The sequence below is a fragment of the Calypte anna genome, chromosome 19 (assembly GCF_003957555.1).
Source record: "Calypte anna isolate BGI_N300 chromosome 19, bCalAnn1_v1.p, whole genome shotgun sequence".
NCBI lineage: Eukaryota > Metazoa > Chordata > Aves > Apodiformes > Trochilidae > Calypte > Calypte anna.
Genome location: NC_044264.1, coordinates 5092855 through 5113016, shown reverse-complemented (window position 1 = coordinate 5113016; position 20162 = coordinate 5092855). Strand labels below are relative to the sequence as shown.

Here is a 20162-nt window from a genome sequence, read left to right as displayed (position 1 = left end):
AACACATTGCCATATCCTTCCTGGGAGAAAAGGGGACAGCAGACACAGCCCCATGGCTTGGGGAGGGACAAGGACAGCTTGTAAAACGTATGACAACCTTTGGGCCAGGGCTGAGATCAGTGCCAGGCAAAGGTGCCAGTGCCCCTTTCCCCTGTCTCAGAGATTTGGGGTTTATTTCACTGCAGAGCTGCTTGCTGCTCCCAGCTAGGAAAATCTTTGTGTCCCTGGGGGTTATAACCAGCCAGAGATGCTGCTTTTTTCCACAGCCTCTTCCTCCCTCCCTCCCACCCAGCTCTGGAACCTCTCATCACCCCAAAGCAGCCCTGGGGGGTTTCTGGGAGAGGGCAGGGATTGTGGCTGCACATGAACCCCCTGCACAATTCAGGCTCCAGCCCCAGGTCTATTTTTAGCAGTTCCCTCCAAGAAGCTCTTCACTTGCAGTTTTATTTGTGAAATTCAATACACGAGGGAGGGGGGAGGGAGGCAGGGCTGGATCCTGGCACGTCCCCACTGGCTGGGAGGCTCAGGAGACCGACACAGACCTCAAGTCATCCCTCACAGAGCTCCTGTGTCCAGGCAGCCACAGGGACAGGGACAGGAAGGGCTGAATGGCTCAGGGGGGGCTGCTGGGAGCCCCCACCTCTGCCACAGCCTTCAAAATCCTGGGGTGAGTCCCTGCCTCTCCCCATGCTGTGTCATGGGCTTGGGGACCTTGCTGTCACCTGCTGCTGGCCCATAGCACCAGGCTGGCACCAGGCAGGATGAGTGTGAGGCTGGCAGGAGCAGAAGGGGTTTTGGGGAGCCCACCCACACCCCAGGGCTGATCCCCAGCTCCAGACAGAGCTGGAAGGAGCATCCAGGAGGTGTTTGCCCCACTGCATTGGCCTCAGGAAGGGGAAGGCTGTGGGGACCATCCTGCAGTGTCACCTGTGTTCTCTGAGCTGCCAGCACTGGAGGCTGATGATGGTAATGAAGCAAACCCAGTCTGCAAGGTACAGCCTGGCCCAGGGTTGGTGTGTCCCCACTTATGGGACATGAATGTGCCTGCAAATCCAGAGCAGTAGGAAAGACCAATTCCTCCCCAGGGAGCTCCTGGCAGAAGAGGAAGGGAGGGAGGAAACCTTTCCTCTTGCCCCAGGACATGAAGGAGACAGCAGCTGACATGGCAGATCCCTGAGCATCTTGCAGCAGCTTCTGTTCCTGCCAGGCCAAATGCTGCCCCAGGAACAGACCCAGAGCAGGGAATGATGATTCCATCCCAACCCATCCCATCCCATCCCATCCCATCCCCTTCCCCAGCAGCTAGGTGTGCATCCCAGGCACATCAGGGATGCATGAAGGGACACAGGAGCAACACCAGGACCCCAAGCCAGTCTGTCACTTGCTGCTAGACACACACCCAGCAGCTTGTAACAGGGAAGCATCCCTGGGCAGGGCACAGCAGGGCTGAGCCACTATTTGCCCCCCCAGCTCCTTGGAGGGCAGAAGTCACCTCCTCCACCTCCTCTCCAAGTGCTGCTAAGCCAAGGCTGGGCAGGGGGGAGGGAGAGATCTCTGCAGGAGAGCAGCACCCTACCCAACCTGCTGCCTGTGACACTGTCTGGTCACTTTGGGGGCTGAGTTTGGGGCTGTCTGAGCTCAGCTCTAGCCTGGGACAGAGGTTTTGTAGCCCAACCCATCCTGCCTGGGGCAGAAGGAGTGCAGGGAAAGCCCTCTGGAAGATCCCAGCACTTGTTAAGAGCAATGGGAATGCATCAGACTCCCAGCATTTCCTGGCAGGGAAAGTAGGACACTATACAGAGCCTACTGGGGCCCAGAAAGGGTTAACAGGGGATATCCATCTTCCTCCTGCTCCTCACCCCAGGCTGTCCCTTTCCTGCTACCCTTGGAGATAAGAGCAGCAGCCAGAGACAGAGGTTTGCCACCTCCTTGCCATGCAAGCCCCTATTTTGGGGGGGTCTCTGCTATAGAAAAATGAGCACTGAAAAGGAAAAAAGGCTCCTGGTGAGCTAACAGCTTCCTTCCCACCAAATCCAACCTTCCCCCTTCAATCCAACCTCCAACCCTCCAGCCAACAAGTCCAAAAGCAGAGGGATGGGACCCTCTCCCCAGCCCCACAGAGCCACACAGAGCCACAGCCTCGTGGAGATGAATTTATTGACATGGAGGGCAGGGAAAGCCTGAAGAGCAACACAACCACATGGCCAACACTCAAACGAGCAGCACGGTGGGACAGGAGGGCAAAGCACCACCCAGAGAGCCCGGGCTCTGCCCCACAGTGCAGACACCCACACCTCCCAAAAGCTGGGAAGAAATCTGGCAAGAGAAAGGGATGCTCAGCATCCCCCCTCCCTGCATCCAAGCTACACCAGCAGAGTTAGTGGAGGGAGGGTTAAGTGAATCTTCCTGACCCTCTGGCATCTCCTCCCTGCCCCGACACAGCGTGGCACTCGGTGCCACTGGTGCTTCCTTAATTGTCCTATTAATGATTTTTGTGGAGGCCCAGCAGTGCCTGGAGCAACTAAACCTCCCAGCACTCATGGGCAGGGCTCAAGGGCTGGATTGCTCCAGCTCTGCTCCACTTTTTCCCCAGCCAGAGCACACACCAGGGTTCCTACACAGGGGCACCACCTTCCTCAGGGTCCTGCATGGAATCTTTTCCTGCCATGTCCTGCTGGAGTCTTTTCCAGGACACTTCATGTTTGCAGACAGTGCCAAAGCCCTGATGAACCAGTTCCCACCACAAAACATTTACTGACTTTAAATGTAGCATCTAAAAAGACAAGATGGGGGCTGCTATGCACAAGAGCTTTGCTTGCTGGGTAGGAGATGGCATCAAAGCATGCTGGGGAGGGCAAAGCTGTTCTGGTTAGAGGCTTGGGTTTAAGCAGGAGAAGCTATGAATGGGGCAAGGACATGCAAGAGGCTGCTTTGCTTTCGCTGCTGTTGCCACAGCACTTAGTGGTTGCAATGTGGGGAGTCCACAGCCCTGGACTGGAAAGGGAAGGGGTCCTGGCCCTAAGGATGGGTGGGAAAAGAGGGGCCAGGGCACGGGGCTGCTTGGGACAGGGGGGAAGAGCAGGAACCCAACTGGCCCTTCTTACCACGTGCCTTTGGGCACAAAGAGCCAAGCTGCAAATGGAAGAAACACTTCCATGATCTTCTCAACTCTCAGACTGACCTCAAACCCCCGGGGCAGGCAAGGTGCAAAATACCACTGAGTCCAAACCACCCCCCCCTGTGCCACAGCCTGGGTTTGGGGGACAGCAGGAGAAGAGGGAGAGCTGCTCTGCTCCCTGCAGTGCCCCAGAACACTGCCAGCAGCAGCCCCTCTCTGCAGAGGCTGGGTGAAGGTGGCACAGCTCAGGGGATGGCCAAGAAGGCAGTTTGGCTGTAGCAGGCACAGAAAGAACAAGAAGAGGGGCTGCAGTTGGGTGAAGACACAGAGATTATACCTGGAGTGCTGGCAAGAGCCTTCTGCTCTAAGAACAGGTTTTTTTCCTTCATTTCAGCTGCTGCTGTCCCATTACCAATCTAGGTCTGCAGCTCCTCCCCACACAACAGCAGCTAACGAGCCAGGGAGATGGTTGGAGTTCAAACAGACCATCAAAAGCAGAGCTGAGACTGCCAGTACAGGCATAATAAAAAAACACCCTCTTTGGGGCTCCATCTGGGCCTCCATGGACTGAACTGATGGCTCTGTTCCTAGGTTCCCCGAGGCTGACATCCCTGCAGGGCTCTCAATACTTCCTTGGAATCACCTTCCCTTTAAGCCAATTACAATAGAAAAACTCAAAAGAAAGAAAGGAAGAAAAAAAAAAGTATAAAAAATATAAAGTGCAGTGTTACATTTTCGACACTTTTGCCTTGTTTTAATGAGCCCACGTGTGGTTTTTGCTTGTTTCTTCAATGAGAGGTTGTTTTTACAAAAAAATCATAACTACGCCTAAAGCCATTTAGAAAACACTGAACATTGGCACAAAATGGAGAAGCCCACGAGAAGGGATGAGTGAGGGGCGAGGGGGAAACGTGGGAGGAATTGAAGCAGTGGTTACAAACTCCATGGACGCTAAAAATACCAAAGGGGTTTTTGTTCCCTATCATCGTTAGCACGTGGATACTAATTGCTACCTTGGTTAATCAGTGCCTTTGACTGAAATCCTACACATGAATACAGTTGCTTCCAGTGGAGAGAGTGCTTTGCCCTGCCCTGGTGGTGAAGGAAGAGCTGGGGACCCCTTTTTCTCCCCCTCTCCTTCTGCAGGGTGAGGCACAGGCTGATGTCCTGTTAGTTTTTCAAGATGGCATCATAGGCCTGGTAGATGTACTGGGACACTTCAGGAGCTCGGCATTTCAGGGAGAGCTGTGGAGAGGAGAGGAGGAGAGGTCAGACATGGTGCAAAGGCAGGCAGGAGCTTTCTGCCATCTCTGGAAAGGTCTGACCTACAGGTTGGGTTGGACAGACACCAGACAGGGCTGGCAGCAGCCAAGCAGCCATCCAATTTCTTTTTTTTTCTTTTGAGTTTTGCTTTCTTCCTCACCAAACTGCCTTTGCAAATCTTGCTACAAACACAGGAGGAGGGGAATGAAAGCCAACTCCCACTGTGGGCTTTCCAAATTCCTTCCCAAATGCAGATGCCACTGCAGGTGTGAAGGAAGGGGACAGTGCCCCAAACCCTGGGACAGGGGACTTGCTTGCCCCCCTGATGTAAATCACAGCACTGAGCCTGGGGGCTTCTAACAATTTGCTGCTCAGTCCTGATGGACACAAACTTGGCTGTTGCTCCTCTCTAAAGCAAGGGTCAGGCTGAGACCAGGCTGGCAGCTTCAGTCCTTGTACAAACACTTCACATCACCTTCCAACACCCGCTTTCATCCTGAAGATCCTCAGACCATGGATTTAGCCTGAAACTCCTGGAACACCTTCCAAGAGGAGATAAATCCACTAACAAAAGGATGCTCAGACACAGAAATCCTCAGAAGTGGAACAAAGTCAAAGAGAATGGCTACAGGGGTGCAGGATGCAGGACAGACAGCACCCTCCCACCAGCTGTAGGCTGGTGCCAGCACAAAGCCAAAGAGGCTCTGACACCCAGACAGGCAGTCTCCACTGCAGGAAGATGGCAGGGCATAAATTTGTCCTTGTATCCAAGGGGGAAGGGCTTCCTGGCAGTGCTTTCACACTAATGTCTCTTGGCTTTATCTCAGAGATAGAGCCAAGCAAGGGATTGTTGCTGAGTGGGCATTATCCCAGCTCACTAGTGCCAGAGCAGTGAAACTCTGCTGCTTCTCAGTTTGGTTTTTTTTTTCTGGTTAGGTGGGCACACCTGAGCCCTCAGATAAATAATCCCCCCAAACAAGCACATCAGGCAAAGCCAGGAGAAATGGGTCCAGGGGTGAGGTGAGTCAGAAGGCCCCCAGCCTGGGCCATGTGCCCACCTCAGCTGAGACCTCACCGTGTAGTTTGGGTTCCCTGGCTGAATGCGAAGCTCTGCCAAGATCCAGATGCCATTGGTGAGTTTTAGAGACTGGTAGAGCATGTCCTGGCCCTCCACGTTCCTCTTGGCAATGGTGTAAACGTTGTTGTTCTGGAGCTTGCTGGAGACAGTGTCTTCAGAGGGAAGAGAGAAAAAAAAAACATCTGTTAATTCAGATTCATCATCTGCAGAAACAGGAGAGCCCAGAGGAACATTCCCAGGATGGAAGCACACAAGGAAAATGCTGACTTCTGTCCCAGTTTTCCCCTGGGACAGAAACAGACATGATCCAAGGAGAAAATATTCCAGTTTGCTTCTGTGAACCCACCTCATTTCTCCTTTCAGGCTGTGATCCCTTGCCCATCTTGCAGGGCTTCCACTTACTGCTCACTGCTCTGAGTCACCCAGGACTTTTTGCCTTCATCTGCAGCCCAGAGGGCAGGAGGACTCTTGCTCTATCTGTAACCCCCAACAAGCCCCAGGCAGGCTGACCTGGGGGCAGCCAAAATTCAGAAGATGAAGGTGAAGAACACAGATGACTGCCTGAGGCTTGCTCAGGTGCCTGGTGCTGAGGTCCTGTCCCAGACCTCACAGCTCCCTCCTGCTTCCCCTCCAACTCACACACAGAAACTTCTGACCAAGCTGAAGTCCTACAAGGTAGTAAAAATCCTCTCTTTTTATTTTTTTTTTAATGCAATCACTTGGAGGTGTAAAAAACCCACAGACCTCTGCTTCCAGGCATCCCAGGGATGTGATACAGTTTTAAGACACTGTCTGACCTCAGCACTTGCAAGATGATGTCTGATTTTACCTAGAGATCTGGATGGATCTAACCATGATGATGTTATAAGGGTTATAATCTGTTTCTAAGGGACCTTACAAGAACAGCAGAACACAAAAACCTCAATCCTCAATGCCAAGAGGTTTCTCAGAATGAAGCAAGGCAAACCCCAGGCTGTGGGTGCCAGTAAAAAGGACACATTCACACTTTGGGGGGAAGGCCAAGGGAGGAAGGCTCCAAGCCTGGAATAAATTCCCATTCCTGGAGAAATTGAACTTCTCCAAGCTCTGCTGGGGCTGTGGGGGAACACCACGTCTGTGCTGAGCTTCTATCAGGGGCTGTGCCCTTTTGACAGCAAGGGAGAGAAGTGGCCTTAAACCTATGTGCACTGAAAACCAGGAGCCTGGAAACATGGGATCCATTTCCAGGAGCAGGACAGCAGCAGGGAAGGGGCACAAAGTGACCATGCAGCTCTAATTCATCCCAACACCAAATCCACCCACATCAGATTTGAGAAGAGACACAAATCTCTGCTGGTGCAGGGAGGAATTAGAGAGGACAGCTGAGTCTGTGCACAGGGAACAGGAAAAGCAGGAGAGAAAAGAGCCCTACAAGACCAGGATGGATTTGCTGCTTCTCCCTGGGGAAGGGCTGACAGCCAGACCCATGGAACAGCCCTATGGGAGCCTCTGCCCATGGCTGGGCTGAACCCCTGTGCTCCCCAAGCTTCAGAGTGGCTGTGTGCAGGGCGAGGAGGGCTCAGGCATCCAGCTACCCAGACACACTCAGATTTAGGTTTTCTCTCTTCCCCAGTTACTATGGAAACTGGCAGATCTAAGTAAGTAGTGAGATCCTTTGCTTAAAATCCCTCATTCCCTCTGTCTCCTCCTCCCACCTCTCCTCTCCTCTGTGCAACAAACTCACCCAGATTAGGAAAAGGGGAGCTGGGACATCACCCACCAGGGATGGGGCCCAAGCTCCCATCTCCTCCTGCCCCTCCAGCAGCTGGAGAGGCCTCCAGGGTTTGGCAAAGGGATATGCTCAACACATGCACTGGCTCAGAGAGCCAGCATGGTTTGTAAGGGGCTTGGTGTTAAACGTTTGCCCAATTTTAACAGGCTGAAGTTAAACCTCCATTGGTCTGCAGCCTCTCTGGACATGGATCCTGGAACTGCTAGCAAGGCTTTGAGACTTTCTCCAGCAATCTTCCCTCCTGCTGGGTGCAGTCTCCTCCTCTGCTGGGGGATGCTGTCAGAGCACAGGCATTCTCCAAGGAGCCTGGGTGCAGGGTTGGAAGCAAAGGGGAAGCTGGAATTTGGCACTGGCAGGGCTCCTACCCCATCCCATGGCAGAGGGAAGGGCTCCTGTCACCTGGGAAGCTGTGACATGGGGACACTGGGAGCAAGGTGGGGACACAGGGCAGCTGCTCTCACACCAAAGCCTTCAACCATGTGGTGCTAAAAAGCAGAGCTGCTGCCTCTGCTGGGGGCTGATTCCTATGTACAGGGAGGGGAAACTGAGGCAGGGTAAACTCCCTAGGAAAGCCTGTTTTCCACCTCCCTGTCTGACCTCAGTTACCCCCTTGAAGTGTGCAAGAAACCCTACAAAACACACCCTGTCTGAGCCAGACACTGGGGGTGAGCAGGGAGGAAGCTGGGGTGTTGGTGCTCAGCTTGCCTGACTCCTGGCCCTGCTCTCAGCACAGATTTGGGGGCTGGTAAGAGCCTCCCCCCCCCCTTTTCTCTCCCAGGCAGCAGCTCCCATCCCTCCTGTGCTCCCAAGCATCAGGATTTTGGAGTTGCTAAGCAACAGTGCCAGGATGTGCCTGGCTGAAGGCAGGACAGCTAATGCCATGTGACAGAACAGCCTATGAATAAAAAGGGGAAAAAAAAAAAAAAAGCAAGCAGATATTTGCTGGGAGCAGAGAGCTGAGTCCTGAACAGGGCTGTTGGTTTCTGAGCAAGAGCTGAGCACCCAGCACAGCCCTGGTTAGTGCTCAGGGCAGGCTCATGTCCCCAGGGACTCTGCAAACAGGAGCCACAGAGCCCTGAAAATCAGCAGAGTCTCCACCTGACCTTGCTGAGCAACTTTCTGCAGGGTTTTTTCTTTTGGCTCAGTGCTTATTCTTAAAATCTTGCAGCCCAGTGTAAGGAGACAGTGAGATTATCCCACCCCCCAGACCAGGGATGTGACATCAGTCCATCTTGGAGGGGTTTTTGTTTGTATGTTTAATTTTTGGAGGCTTTTTGCATTTTTTTCTTTTTTTTAAAAACAGAATTCTTTACCCTACCCAGTCCAACAACCAAACAGTACAGATGGAAAGTCAGGAACGCAGTGAAGAAAAGCTGGACAAGGTCTCCCTAGCACTGGAGTAATCCCATTTTTTCCAACAGCACTTTCCTTACAGGTAAAGCAAAGGATGTGCTCAAACCCACCCACAGAGCTTAAGAATCCCCCTTCCAAACTCACACAACCAAGATGACCAACTGAAAACCACAGGAGTTTTCACAAAGGACCCACACAATTCAGAATTAACACCAACAATGTGTCTTTTCTCAACTTGGACCTTCATGGCATTTTGCAAGGAGCACTGGAATCAGGAAGTAAATTTTAATCCCTATATTTTTTGCTTTGGTGGCTGCAAACATCCCCATGCTGTTTCAGTAACCCTGAGCATCCAGCCAAAAACTGCATCCAAATCCACCTGCCCAAATCCAGGGGGGAGGCACTTTGGTCAACATTATGACAGTAAATTAATTTCCAATTTAATTAATTAAAAAGCACAGGTTTGATAATACAATAAAGAATCAGATTACTAGATTTGTACATACAGGGGAAAAAAAAAAACCCCACCAACCTTACCAGGGAAGCTTGCATAGAAATGCATCCCAGGTTGTTCCAGCCAGAAAATCCAATTTCTTTTTGTTCCAAATTACTCAGGGGAAAAAAACCCACAAACAACAAAGTGACCACTGCATACCAATAAAGCCATATTCAACCCCAAACACTACAGCTGCTTTTTCACACCAAATTGTGGCCCAATAAAGGAAGCAAAACCAAAGTACTCAGAACTGCTGAACTGCACAGCAACTAATTGCCTCCTATTTAATGGCATTGAACCTCCATGTGCAAGTCAGCATGTCAGCTTTCACTCTGGGGGTTTTGGTAAGCAGGATTAAAAAAAAAAACAAACCAACAAAAAACCCCAAACCAACAAGCAAACAAACATTTAGCTAATCTGCTTTACATATCTTAGTTTAATGCAGTGGTCCTTCAAATTTAATCAAACTTTGCATGTTAAAAAGCACAAAACCCACAAAAAATCAGTGTGAACAAGGCAAACTGAGCTTTAGGGAGTGCTCAGCTGCAGGGGTGCAGTTGCACCAACAGCACCTACATTATTTGAGCTATGAATCTATTTTCATGGATTAGATTCTTAAATTTTAATTAAAAAAAAAAAAACAAACCCAAATCAATCAATTTAGCACTGGATGCATAAGAGATGAGGATGCTGGGGTATAACCATGACCTTGTGTTTTCATTATTAGATGCATTTCCAAATGTTTTTCTCCACAGCACTCTCACAACCTCTTCCTAAGAGGCAGATGCACGCAAGAGCTCTAATGAATTCCAGACGTGCAGCACATCCTAAAAACACCTTGGTCCCATGATACAACTCCAGAGTGGCTCCACAGACACAGAGCTCCAGCCCTAAAGAACAGATCTTACTGCTGGAAACTTGAGCCCCAAATCCCTAGCCCAGAATCAACAGAATCACTTTGGGTCACTGGGGACCTCAGAAATGTCTTCAAGGGTCGAGGACCTGGGATTTTTATTTTTTTTTCCCAAAGATGCTGCAAGCTCTACCACTTTACCACTTAAGGGTACCTGCTCCTTACCCACAGCCTGGGACCTTATCCCAAGCTTCAGCTTGGGCTATCTGCAGCAGCCAACATTTTCTGGCTTCTCCATGCCCTGGTTCCAGGGGGAGTTGCCAGGGACTGGAGCTGCTTCTGCCATCCCTGTTGCAAACAAAAGTCAATTGTATTTGGCTTGCTCATGGGCACAGGATGGATCTTTTCGCCACAAAGACCTGGGAGAACAGACACACAGAAGCATCTTCCCTGACTGACTGTGTTTATCTTCCTTTTTATTTCAAGGAGCAAAAGAAATAACCTGGGGAAAAGCCTGCAGTTTACACAGGAGGTGCTGTAAGGTGACTGTGGAACAGTGACAGCAGAGCAGTGACAGCCAGGCAGCCCTGGGTGAACAATGCACAATCTGCTTTCCTGACAGATAAAAACCCAGCCCCCTAAAAAAAAAATAAAAATTCCCTATTCCAAGCCCACTTCACTTTGATTCAAAGAAATTCCCATTTCAGTTTTTCCCCTGAAGAAAATCAGCATCCTCTGTTGAGCTGCTCAGCAAGGTCTCCTGGCACATAACCTCACCCCCACTTCTCACCTGGTGCTGCAATGCCCCACTCAGGAGAGCAGAGGCTCTTTGCAGCTGGGATAAAGAAAAACCAGGCACTAAGGGTGCAGGAACCCTGCTCACCCCTCTGTCCCCCAGCTCTGTGGCTGGGGTTGGTGATGCTGGCACCCAGGCAGGCAGTGGGGAGCAGAGGTATTTTTAGCTCTGAGCTCCATCCACGTCACTGGGCTGGACAGAAGCATGAATGGTGCTGTGAGTGCCTCAGCATCCACAGCCACCAAGGGGATGGGCTCAGACTTGGCATGAATTACTGATCCCAGCAGATGGAAGGGGAGGGAGAAGGACTCAAGGGAATAAGCACTCCCAGGGTGGCTGCACACCTCTGCCGAGCCCGAGCTTTTCCTCGGTGCTGAAGGGTTGCAAAAAAAAACCCACCAAAAAACCAATAAACCAACAAACCCCAGGGACTCTTGAGTTGTAGTTAAGGGCTGTTGAAATCTGCAGACTTTGTTCTGCACAGCTCTGCCAGAGCAGCCCTCAGGTACCTGAGCTGATGGAGTGGTATTTCATGGGTGAACAAGAGAGGCACCAGCAGCCCAGGTCGAGAGCTTTGTTCTGCTCAGGCATCTCCCCTGAGAGAGTCTTTTCAACTTGAACCACTGCCTCCTCCACAAGGAGCAAGGCCCTAAAGGTTTTAGACACAGAGCTGCTATTCTGGAAGAAAGAGGGGGCCTTAAAACAAGGCTGCTTTCACTGGATCTAAATGATGTGAATCTTGAAAGACTAGCTCCTTACTGCCAGACACACAGCCTTGCTCTGGGACAAATCAGTAGGAAGATGGATTCAGCTGTCACCAGAGCTGACCCTGTTTATTTTGTCTCTGCCCTGTGGTGTGTACTACCAGACAAGCCACTTGCCACATTGTGAGACATTTCCATCCCTGAGGATGCTGGAAGCCCAGACCTCCATGGGGTCTGCCTGATCCTTGTAATGACAAGTCTGATGCTCTTGGGATGCTCTGTACTAGATGAGTTACTGCTCTAATACAATAGACTAGTCAGGGTTGCAAAAATACTAAGACAAACACAAGATTTCCCTAATTTGCCATCCTGCAAGCTATTGGCCTCCTCTGTGCTGCAGCCCAGGTGGTCAAGGAAGGAAAGGATCAGTACAGTCACAAGAGGGAGGAGGCATCAGCAGCAGAAATACAAAACCAGAAGCTTCAGTGCATGGAAGTGTTTGAAATCTGTTTATGAGACATGACCCACTTTCTCCAGTACCTAAGCCAAGGAGGCTGGCAGATCATGCACACCCTCAAGCATCCTGAGCTCAGGATCCCTGCACTGTGTCCAGGGCTCTGCTAAAGCACAGGAGAAGCCTCTTCCTACCAGAGCCCTGGCAATGGCTGTGGACACCACTAGAGAAAAACTGCCCACTCCTCCTGGGCTCTCCTTGCAAGTTAGGAACATATTTCTCCACCAAGTATCACCAATTCAGGAAGGTCTGGGCAAGCAGCCTTGTCCTGAGCTGGCCAACCCTTCCTAAATGAGGAGCACTGCCTGTCACTCCACATTTTCTAACATTTTCTTCCAGAGGCAGAAGGGAGCATGGGCCAGCCTGGAGGATCTTCCAAGCCACACATCCCCCTCTCTCCCTCCCAACTACACCCTCTGCTAACCAGCAGCCCAACACCAACTTGGGAGAAGTTACCAAGGGTTCTGATTTGGGATGCAAAAAGCTCTGGTTGGCCGGGGCAGGGCTGGGGCAGAAGGCACTGCTGGCAGCAGCACTGCAGTGCAGGGGGAGAGGCTGTGCCAAGCAGGGTTGGGAGCAGAGGGAGGGTTGGGGGAGGCACAGAGGTTGTTCTCATTTGAAACCCTACATTGAAATTAAGTCATAAGGTCCAACAGCTGCTATTTTTTCCCCCCTCTTGCATGCTCCATCTTTTATATTCCAAAATAGTAATAATTATGAGTACAAAGAGACCCGTGGTTTCTGTCTGCAATTGAAGCAAGAGGGTGTTCATTGTGTAATAGCAGACATGAGAGAATAAAAAGGTTATGAGGTCTGCAATCAATAGGGACACTTCTTTTCCTCTGTGAAACACAGCAGCTTTCACTAGAATCACTTGGCTCCTGCCCAGAACCTCTTGAACAGGAGCAAAGCTGCTAGGCTGGCCCCATTCCACTTTTTTTAAACTCCCTCATCCTTCAGCAGGAGTAAGGTCATATGTATAAGTAGGATGCTCACAGAGGCAACTAAACACAGGACACAGAGTGATCAAAATGCATCAGTATGGCAGCTGACACAGCAGACCAAAACTCCTCACGTGGTCTGTCCTCCAGAGATGTCAAAACATCTTACAGTGGTTTGTAGGGTTGCTCTTTCACAACAGAATAAAGAAAGGAGAGGCTGAAAGGTGGTGACCCAGGATTATGCAGTAGATTAAAGTCAGGGCCAGAACACGTTGCCTGAAGTGTACAGGAGCAGGACAGGATTGCTGCACTGCCCCAACACATGCAGCTCTAGTTAGAAGAGCAGTTTTGCAGAGAAGTAAAGCATAAGAGAAACAAGAATACCATTCACACTAAAGTCCACAATAAAAGGAAGAAAGAGCAAAGTAAAATCTAAAATGTTAGTTCAGAGGTGTTTTTATGGGGACTGAGCTGAAGTTTTTACTGAAATAAGCTCTGGGATTCATAAGTTCTGGTCATAAGTGCAATAACCATAATAAATCTGTTAGCTAAAGATGCTGCTGTTTAATAAGGTGATGTCCATACATCAAAAGTGCTCTCAGCATGGCAGAATTAAGCTACTCACCAGCATTCAGGTGACAGTCTTTAATCTGAAACTGAAGTTCATTTTCATTTGGAATATCCTTCCATGTTGCAAGGAAGACCTGGCGCTCTAGAAACAAGAGAGAGAAACAATCAGGACTCCTCTGTCCTCGCAGGACCACAGCATTAATTAATTGACAGCAGAATGATACAAAGTAGAGACACAAAAGATTTGTTGGTGACATTTGGCCCTGCTGGGATCCAGGATTTGCTCCTGTAGCCACCTCAGTCTCACTGTAAAAGCAGCAAAGCTTGGCTGGATTTTGGAGCTGCCAAACCAGAGACTGCCTGTGCCATATGAGGTGTTTGCAAACCAAGGACAAGCAGGATTTGATGAGAAGGAAGGAGACCTCCACATTTAGGATTATATTATAGCAAAAGCTGCTTTTCAAGCTACTTCCCAGACAGTTCAAACAGCAATTTAATAAAGGTGACCAGGAAGACACAAATTACAGTGAAAGTGGTGTGGGGGCAAATCCTAGACCCATTTGAGTGACTCAAACCCTCAATGAAAACTATCAAAAAACAACCAGACAAATACAAAATCCCCAAATCAGCCTCAGAGCAAACTGATTCATCCCTTGTCTGGCAGAGAACTGGAGTGGAGGATTTGGGTTCTGGTAACTGGTGAATTGCAGGACAACAGGGCTGGGTTACCAAACCACTACAAACCACTTCAGGGTGGTGAGATGGGTTCTCATGAGCATAAAGATCATGACAAGCACACATGAGTCTCAGCCAGGGGAGAGCTGCACCCAGCTGGGTGCTGCTGGCATGGGCTGGCTGAAGGAGGCTGACCACAGACCTAGAAGCACTCACCCATTTTGCCATCCTCCACGAAAAGCACATTGAGGGGGATTAGGCAGCTGAAGTAAAAGACATCAATGTTGTTTTTCACAGCCACCTGTTACAGAAGAAATAAGAGGGGTTAAAGCATCTCCATCAGCTGGAAGTCCAAAGGGATCCCACAATTTCATGCAGTCTCATCACCTACCAGCACACCCTGAAGTGCTCTCCCCAAGCAAAGGTCAGCTCTGAATTTGAGACTACCTGGAGAGGTGATCCTGAGCTTCTGGGTAATTTCAGACAAGGAGCAGTCCCACCCTTCTGCTCACTCCATTTTCCCTAAAAGCTGCTCAATCTCCTGAGCATTTCACCATGCTGCCTCCGAGCCAATTGCACTGATGGGCTCACAGCCAGCAGCCTTGCTCTTTTCTGCTGTCATTCAGCCTCTCCCTCCCCTCACTTCTTCCACCTCTGAGGTACATTCCTGTCTCCTGACTGCACACAGCTATTATCATCTCTGCTATATTGCACATGAGCTTCTCCATCTCCCCTTTCTGCCACCTCACTCTCTTCATTCCCTGGCTCCAAACCCCTGGGTATTCTTCATTTTCACCCCCAGCTCCCAGCTGTGCCTGAACATGCAGCCTCCTTGATGAGTTCTATCTGAGCCCAGACACTTTCTAGAAAGCCTGAAGTGAGTCCACTGCCTGCAGCATCTCCCAAGCCTCCAATCTTTACCTTTGTGAAAGCTATAAAGTGAGCACGTGCCAGGTGTTGATTCCTGGAAGAAGAAAGCTCTGCAACAGAGCAATCAGGACAGGTAAAAAAAAAGTTGCCTTGACCAAAGACTTAATTATCAGTGTCATTAAACTCTGCCAGCCAGGGAGCTGCAGTGAGTTGAATTTTATCACAGATGCTTGCTGCATTACTAATCTCTGCTAATACAGAGAGCAACCTCACTTTCCATTTTCCCCTGACTGAGAGCTGGAGCAAACTGGAGGTCTGTCAAAGGGCCCTGTCATAATATACCACAGAAAAAGGCAGCTCTGGGCTTTATTTTTATGCCTCTCATGCTTTCCTCACATCATCCTGCACAGCAATAACCTGTCATGGGAGCACAGCTCAGCAGACACCTCCCATTGCTTGGGATGAAGGAAACTCAGCCTGTACAAGACACCTAGAGGTGAGGTTGTATGGGTAGTCCTGAACTTCAGGACCTGCTTAAGGTCCCACTTCCTTTGAAAAAACCCAGGAGGAATTCTCCCATTTGTCACCCAGCTAAAACATAAGCCAGACCATGCTAAATGCTGAGCCAAAGAAACACATTTGCTGTTACAAAGATTTATGCCCAGACAAACTCAAATCACATTACATAATTACATTATTACATATATTAGTGTCCTGCAGAGAAAAATTTATTGTCCCACAGTGGCAGGTTCAGAAAGGCATCCCCAAATGTTGGTAAAAACAGTTGTGGATAGACCAGGGAGGGGAGTAAACCAGAGAATTCAAACACAAGTCAGATTTGATAAGACATGCATGAGCACCAGAGGACAAGCAGTAGGAGCTCAAGCTCCTGAACAAACTCTTCGAGCAACTGGGGAGGTCCCAGAAGTGCAATGAGAGCAGGAAGGTAGATGTGACAGTCTGTGAGGTTTCTACTTTTAGCCATCACTAAAGGTAACAGCTTATGTTTAATTCCCACAGTGCAAACCAGCTTAAGAAGGGATTAGTTTAAAGCCCACTAAAACCATGTAAATGATGGTGCAACCTAGGAAAAAAAAAAAAGAAATGGTTCTCTGTAAAAGGGAGCTGCTACGTGCTCTGATTGCTGGCATCACACTCAGGAGTTGGAATGTCCACTCTTGGAGCTGGAGGAGCCAAAACCAGTGGGGTAAAAGTAGACTGGTGGATGGATTTAAGGGATTCAAAATGCAATTGAACAAACTGGGTGGGTAGCCAAAAACACACCTCAATCTGGGACTGCACTGTAGCTGTAGCAGATGCTCTGCTTGGATATAAGTCAGAGAGATGAGGCAGAGGAGGGAATTTAGGCTAAACGTCTGGGAAAACTCAACAGAGAGAATTGTTAAGCAACACAAAAATCTCCTGAGGAAGAGAGAAGCTCCAGTGCTTGGAGTATTTAAAATCAGCCTTGAGAATGCTCTCAAAAAGAGGAACTGTAGCAAAATCCAGAAAGCATGGCAGGGATTACACTGCGTAACTGCAGATCTGTTCCAATTTCTGATTTCATGATTAATTTCCCTGCCTTAGAACAACAGAGATTACTCAGCTTTTGTAGGTAATTGTTGTAGCCATACAGCAGCAGTTTCTTACAAGAGGGGCTGGAAGGCAGTGCCTTCTCTCAGTCATGGTTCTGGAGGCACACTCCAACTTAATATGCCAGCCCCGTCCCTGCAGTTATGAGACTGCTATAAAAAGGTATCTGCTGACCTGCTTCTCAACTCTGCAGAAACATTCTGAGTAAGCTGCTCTGCCTTTACCCTGGAGAGCTACCCAATTAAGATGCTCTGAAGTGCAACTTCTTCTCAGCAAAGAAAAGCAAGCCACATGCCAGCCCTCCTCCTCCCAAACTGCATCACTGGGCTCAGGAATGACATCACAGATCACTTGGCAGCTGTCTGGAATGATGCAGAAAGCAGCTGTTACAAATAATTTTTGCAAACAGGAAAGGAAAAAGGGTACAGTCTCCTTAAGCTTATAGCACTGGTAAGCTGTTCAAGACGTGGAAGCTATTCCATGGTGCAACCCCACATGCTTTTCCCTTCAACAGCCAGGTTTGCTGTGGTCCCCCCAGACCTGGTTCATGAAAAAGCACCTGCAGCTACCTGGATGTGGAAGCTCCCCCCAAGGAAAGGCTGAGAGGTCCTGCCAGCTGGTGACAGGCTTTCTAAGGTCATACTCCAGTCTTTGCACTGCCACATCAGGAGCATCCAATGCCAACTGATAGGCTCTGACAGCAACCACAGGCAGAAAGCAGATCCCCAGCAGTGCCTCTGAGAAATTGAGTAGCTAATAACAGCTACTTGCCAAAAAAATCCAGTGCTCCTCAGATGGGAATAGCAGCCTGAGACAATCAATGACAACTGAAGTGATAGCAGCAGCTGAGAAGTCTCTTCAGGTTTGCCATGCTTGAAAAGCACCTCCACATACATTCAATAAATCCTCCAGTCCAGACCAACTTTGCCTCTGGCTCTGCACCTTTCACCTGCTGACCTGGACATGAACTGTGAAACCTTTACCAAGATCTTCACCTTCAGATTTTTGGGAGATGAAACAGAAACACTTCAAATAAAAATGGCTTTCCATCTACAATCTTTTTGAAAGGGGGAAAAATAATATTACTGCCTTGGTGAATTTAGTCATGGAAATGACAAAGCTGCTGAGGGATAAAAGTCAAAAGGTTCCACTTTCATTGCTGAAAAGGCACGAGCCCATGAGCTCACTAAAACTGGCACAGGGTTCCCAATCATTTGGGTCTTGTTTATGATCTGACTAGAAGAAGCAGCAGTTCTACAAATAAGCCCTGGAACCCATTTGCTCACCCTGCAGCATGAGCACTGTTCTCATGTCCTTTCTTACAAGTGCAATCCTCTGAGAGCCAGCACATGGTATTTTGGGGAGGTTGTACCTTGTAAGAGCAACACCAGGTTATTTTCTTTAACAGTGCAGGTTTCTGATGCTTTAAATCCCAGACTTGAGCATAAGAAATGACTTTGAAAGTCAAGTCTGATAGCAACACAGATGCTTTCTATCAGCAGCAAGTACACAACATTCCTACTTGGAATCCCATTAGCACCTACACTAAATTAAGGATTTCCTTCAAGTTGGGTTTTGCTCTCGAGCCTGGTAACAGCCAAACTGTTAAGGTGAGAGCTCCTCTCCTCTGCTGAATCTTTTTTACCTCTGCCAGCACAAGGTCACAGTTTATTTTGTGACAGTCTGCTGCTCTGGCTGTCACATGTCCCCAGGCAGTGCCAGCTACTTCCCTTCACTCTGTGTGACAGGCAGGGTTCTCAGGATCCTACGGGTGCTTGGCAGACGATGCTCTACCCACAGGCAGAGGCTAAGCCTGGAGCTGTGTGCAGGCAGGGGGGTGGGTGCTGGGGCTGTCACCCCTGGGCACACTGTGTGCCATCAGGGAACAGCCAGAGACTGGGAGGGTTATGCTCTGGTGTGTGCCTGCCTGGATTTGGAAGTTCAAAATGTGCATTGGATGAAAAGTGCTGCACACCATGTGGCAGCTCTGCCCTTCACCAGCAAGCCAAGAGCCTTCTGCAGCTGAGCTGGGAACTGGCCACAGACACCAAGCTGTGAGCAGACCCTTAATTAAGGGAGCTCCCAGGAGGATTCTCTTTTTTGATGGAATAAGATCCTTGCTAATACAGGCTGTTAAAAACCAGCCTAGACAACAAACCCAAGAAAGCAGCTTCCACATTCACCTACCCAAGGTTGTTCTGTGGTGGCTGGTCCTGTCATTTTGACACAGCTCCCATCCAGGCACATCTTGGGCTATTTATCAAGGAGACACTGAAGGGAGAACACAGACTGGCTGGACTTGCTTCTCAAGTTGATTCTCAGCCTTGTTTTTCAGGGAGAGTCAAATGTGTGAAATCTGTTTCCAGGTACTGAGAGCTCCTGCATTTATGACCCAAGATACATGGACACCCCTGAGGTTCTGCACTGCAAGCACAACCCTGAGGGCTGGAGGAGCACGAGGGATGAGTTGCAGCAGACCTCAGCATGGGAGGGCAAGGATCATCTAGTACATAAACAAGATCAATCTTTTATCAACAAGGAAGCTGAACTTTCATTTGTCTTTAGGAAAACGTTTTGCCAAACTCACTGGAAGAAACAAAACCATTCTGCACCTCACAGTGCTTAGCAGCCAGCACTGCCAAGTGTCACTCCTCAGGATGAAGCACAGCTGGCAGATCCTTCCCTTCCAACAGTGGCCAGATCATTTTACAGGCATTTTGGAAAACTGAATGCTATACTTCTTTCACTTGCATGCTCAGTACCTGCAACCAACAGCACTGGCAGCTGACAGGAGGTAACTCTGGGGAATGCAACACACTGATTGTCAATTCTGAACGTGGATCCCAAGGGAATGGCAATGGCTCCAGGTTCAGGCAGACTCACTACTGCTCCAGGAGTCTCTGCAGCTTGGTTTTGATTGTATGGTCTCCTGCAAGTGGTTCTCATCTCACAGAAGAGATTATTGTATTCATGCTCTGACAGGCCAGGTCTGAGTTCCAAAACTCCCTCAGCAGGCTGCCTCCCTTTCTCACATTTCCAGGGTTAGGGGAGCAATTCTTGTGGACTCAACTGAACATTCCAGTTATTCTGATTTCCCAGAATTTCACAGCCCTTGAAAGGTCATTCATTAGGAACAGCAGTTCTCTTTAAGCACAGAAAAGCTCTCATTCCAGGTATTTCCCATTCCAAATTTCACTTGATGTATCTGGAAAGAGTTATTAATCCTCCCCAGTGCAAATTCATATTTTGGAACCCATTTTCCTCTTTGAGAGGACATTCACAATGACAAAAATACTCTCTGCCCACCTCATTTTCTTTCTCTACCAGGTTCAACCCAACAGCCAGGGTGTCATCAGAGGGTATCAGAGAGACCGTGAAAAGGTAACTATAGGACCCAAACAAGCCTGTACAACTACCAGAGAAGCCTGTTAATACTTCTCACAAGATGCAAGGTGACTGACAAACTTTTCAGTTGGGAACCATAGTTGCATTTTACCCAAGTAAGCCTCTGAAAACATTTCAGTCTTCTTCACCTTCTTGTAAAAATGGCTTTTTTGTTAACTTGTC

General features: G+C 49.2%; 1 protein-coding gene across 2 annotated transcripts in view; it reads right to left on the bottom strand.

Annotated features, from left to right (window-relative positions):
* Positions 1-2138: 2138 nt before the first annotated feature.
* Positions 2139-20162, bottom strand: part of AP2B1 (adaptor related protein complex 2 subunit beta 1) — a 74648-nt gene continuing 56624 nt past the window's right edge. The window contains exons 19-22 of one of the 2 annotated variants that reach the window (XM_030462643.1): positions 14349-14433; positions 13513-13599; positions 5457-5611; positions 2139-4363 (exon numbers count right to left, since the gene is read on the bottom strand). In XM_030462643.1, the coding sequence (XP_030318503.1) occupies positions 4289-4363; positions 5457-5611; positions 13513-13599; positions 14349-14433 (402 nt within the window). In that variant the 3' untranslated portion in view covers positions 2139-4288. The remainder of the gene's footprint in view (positions 4364-5456; positions 5612-13512; positions 13600-14348; positions 14434-20162) is intronic. The other variant, XM_030462644.1, reaches the window with a different exon arrangement.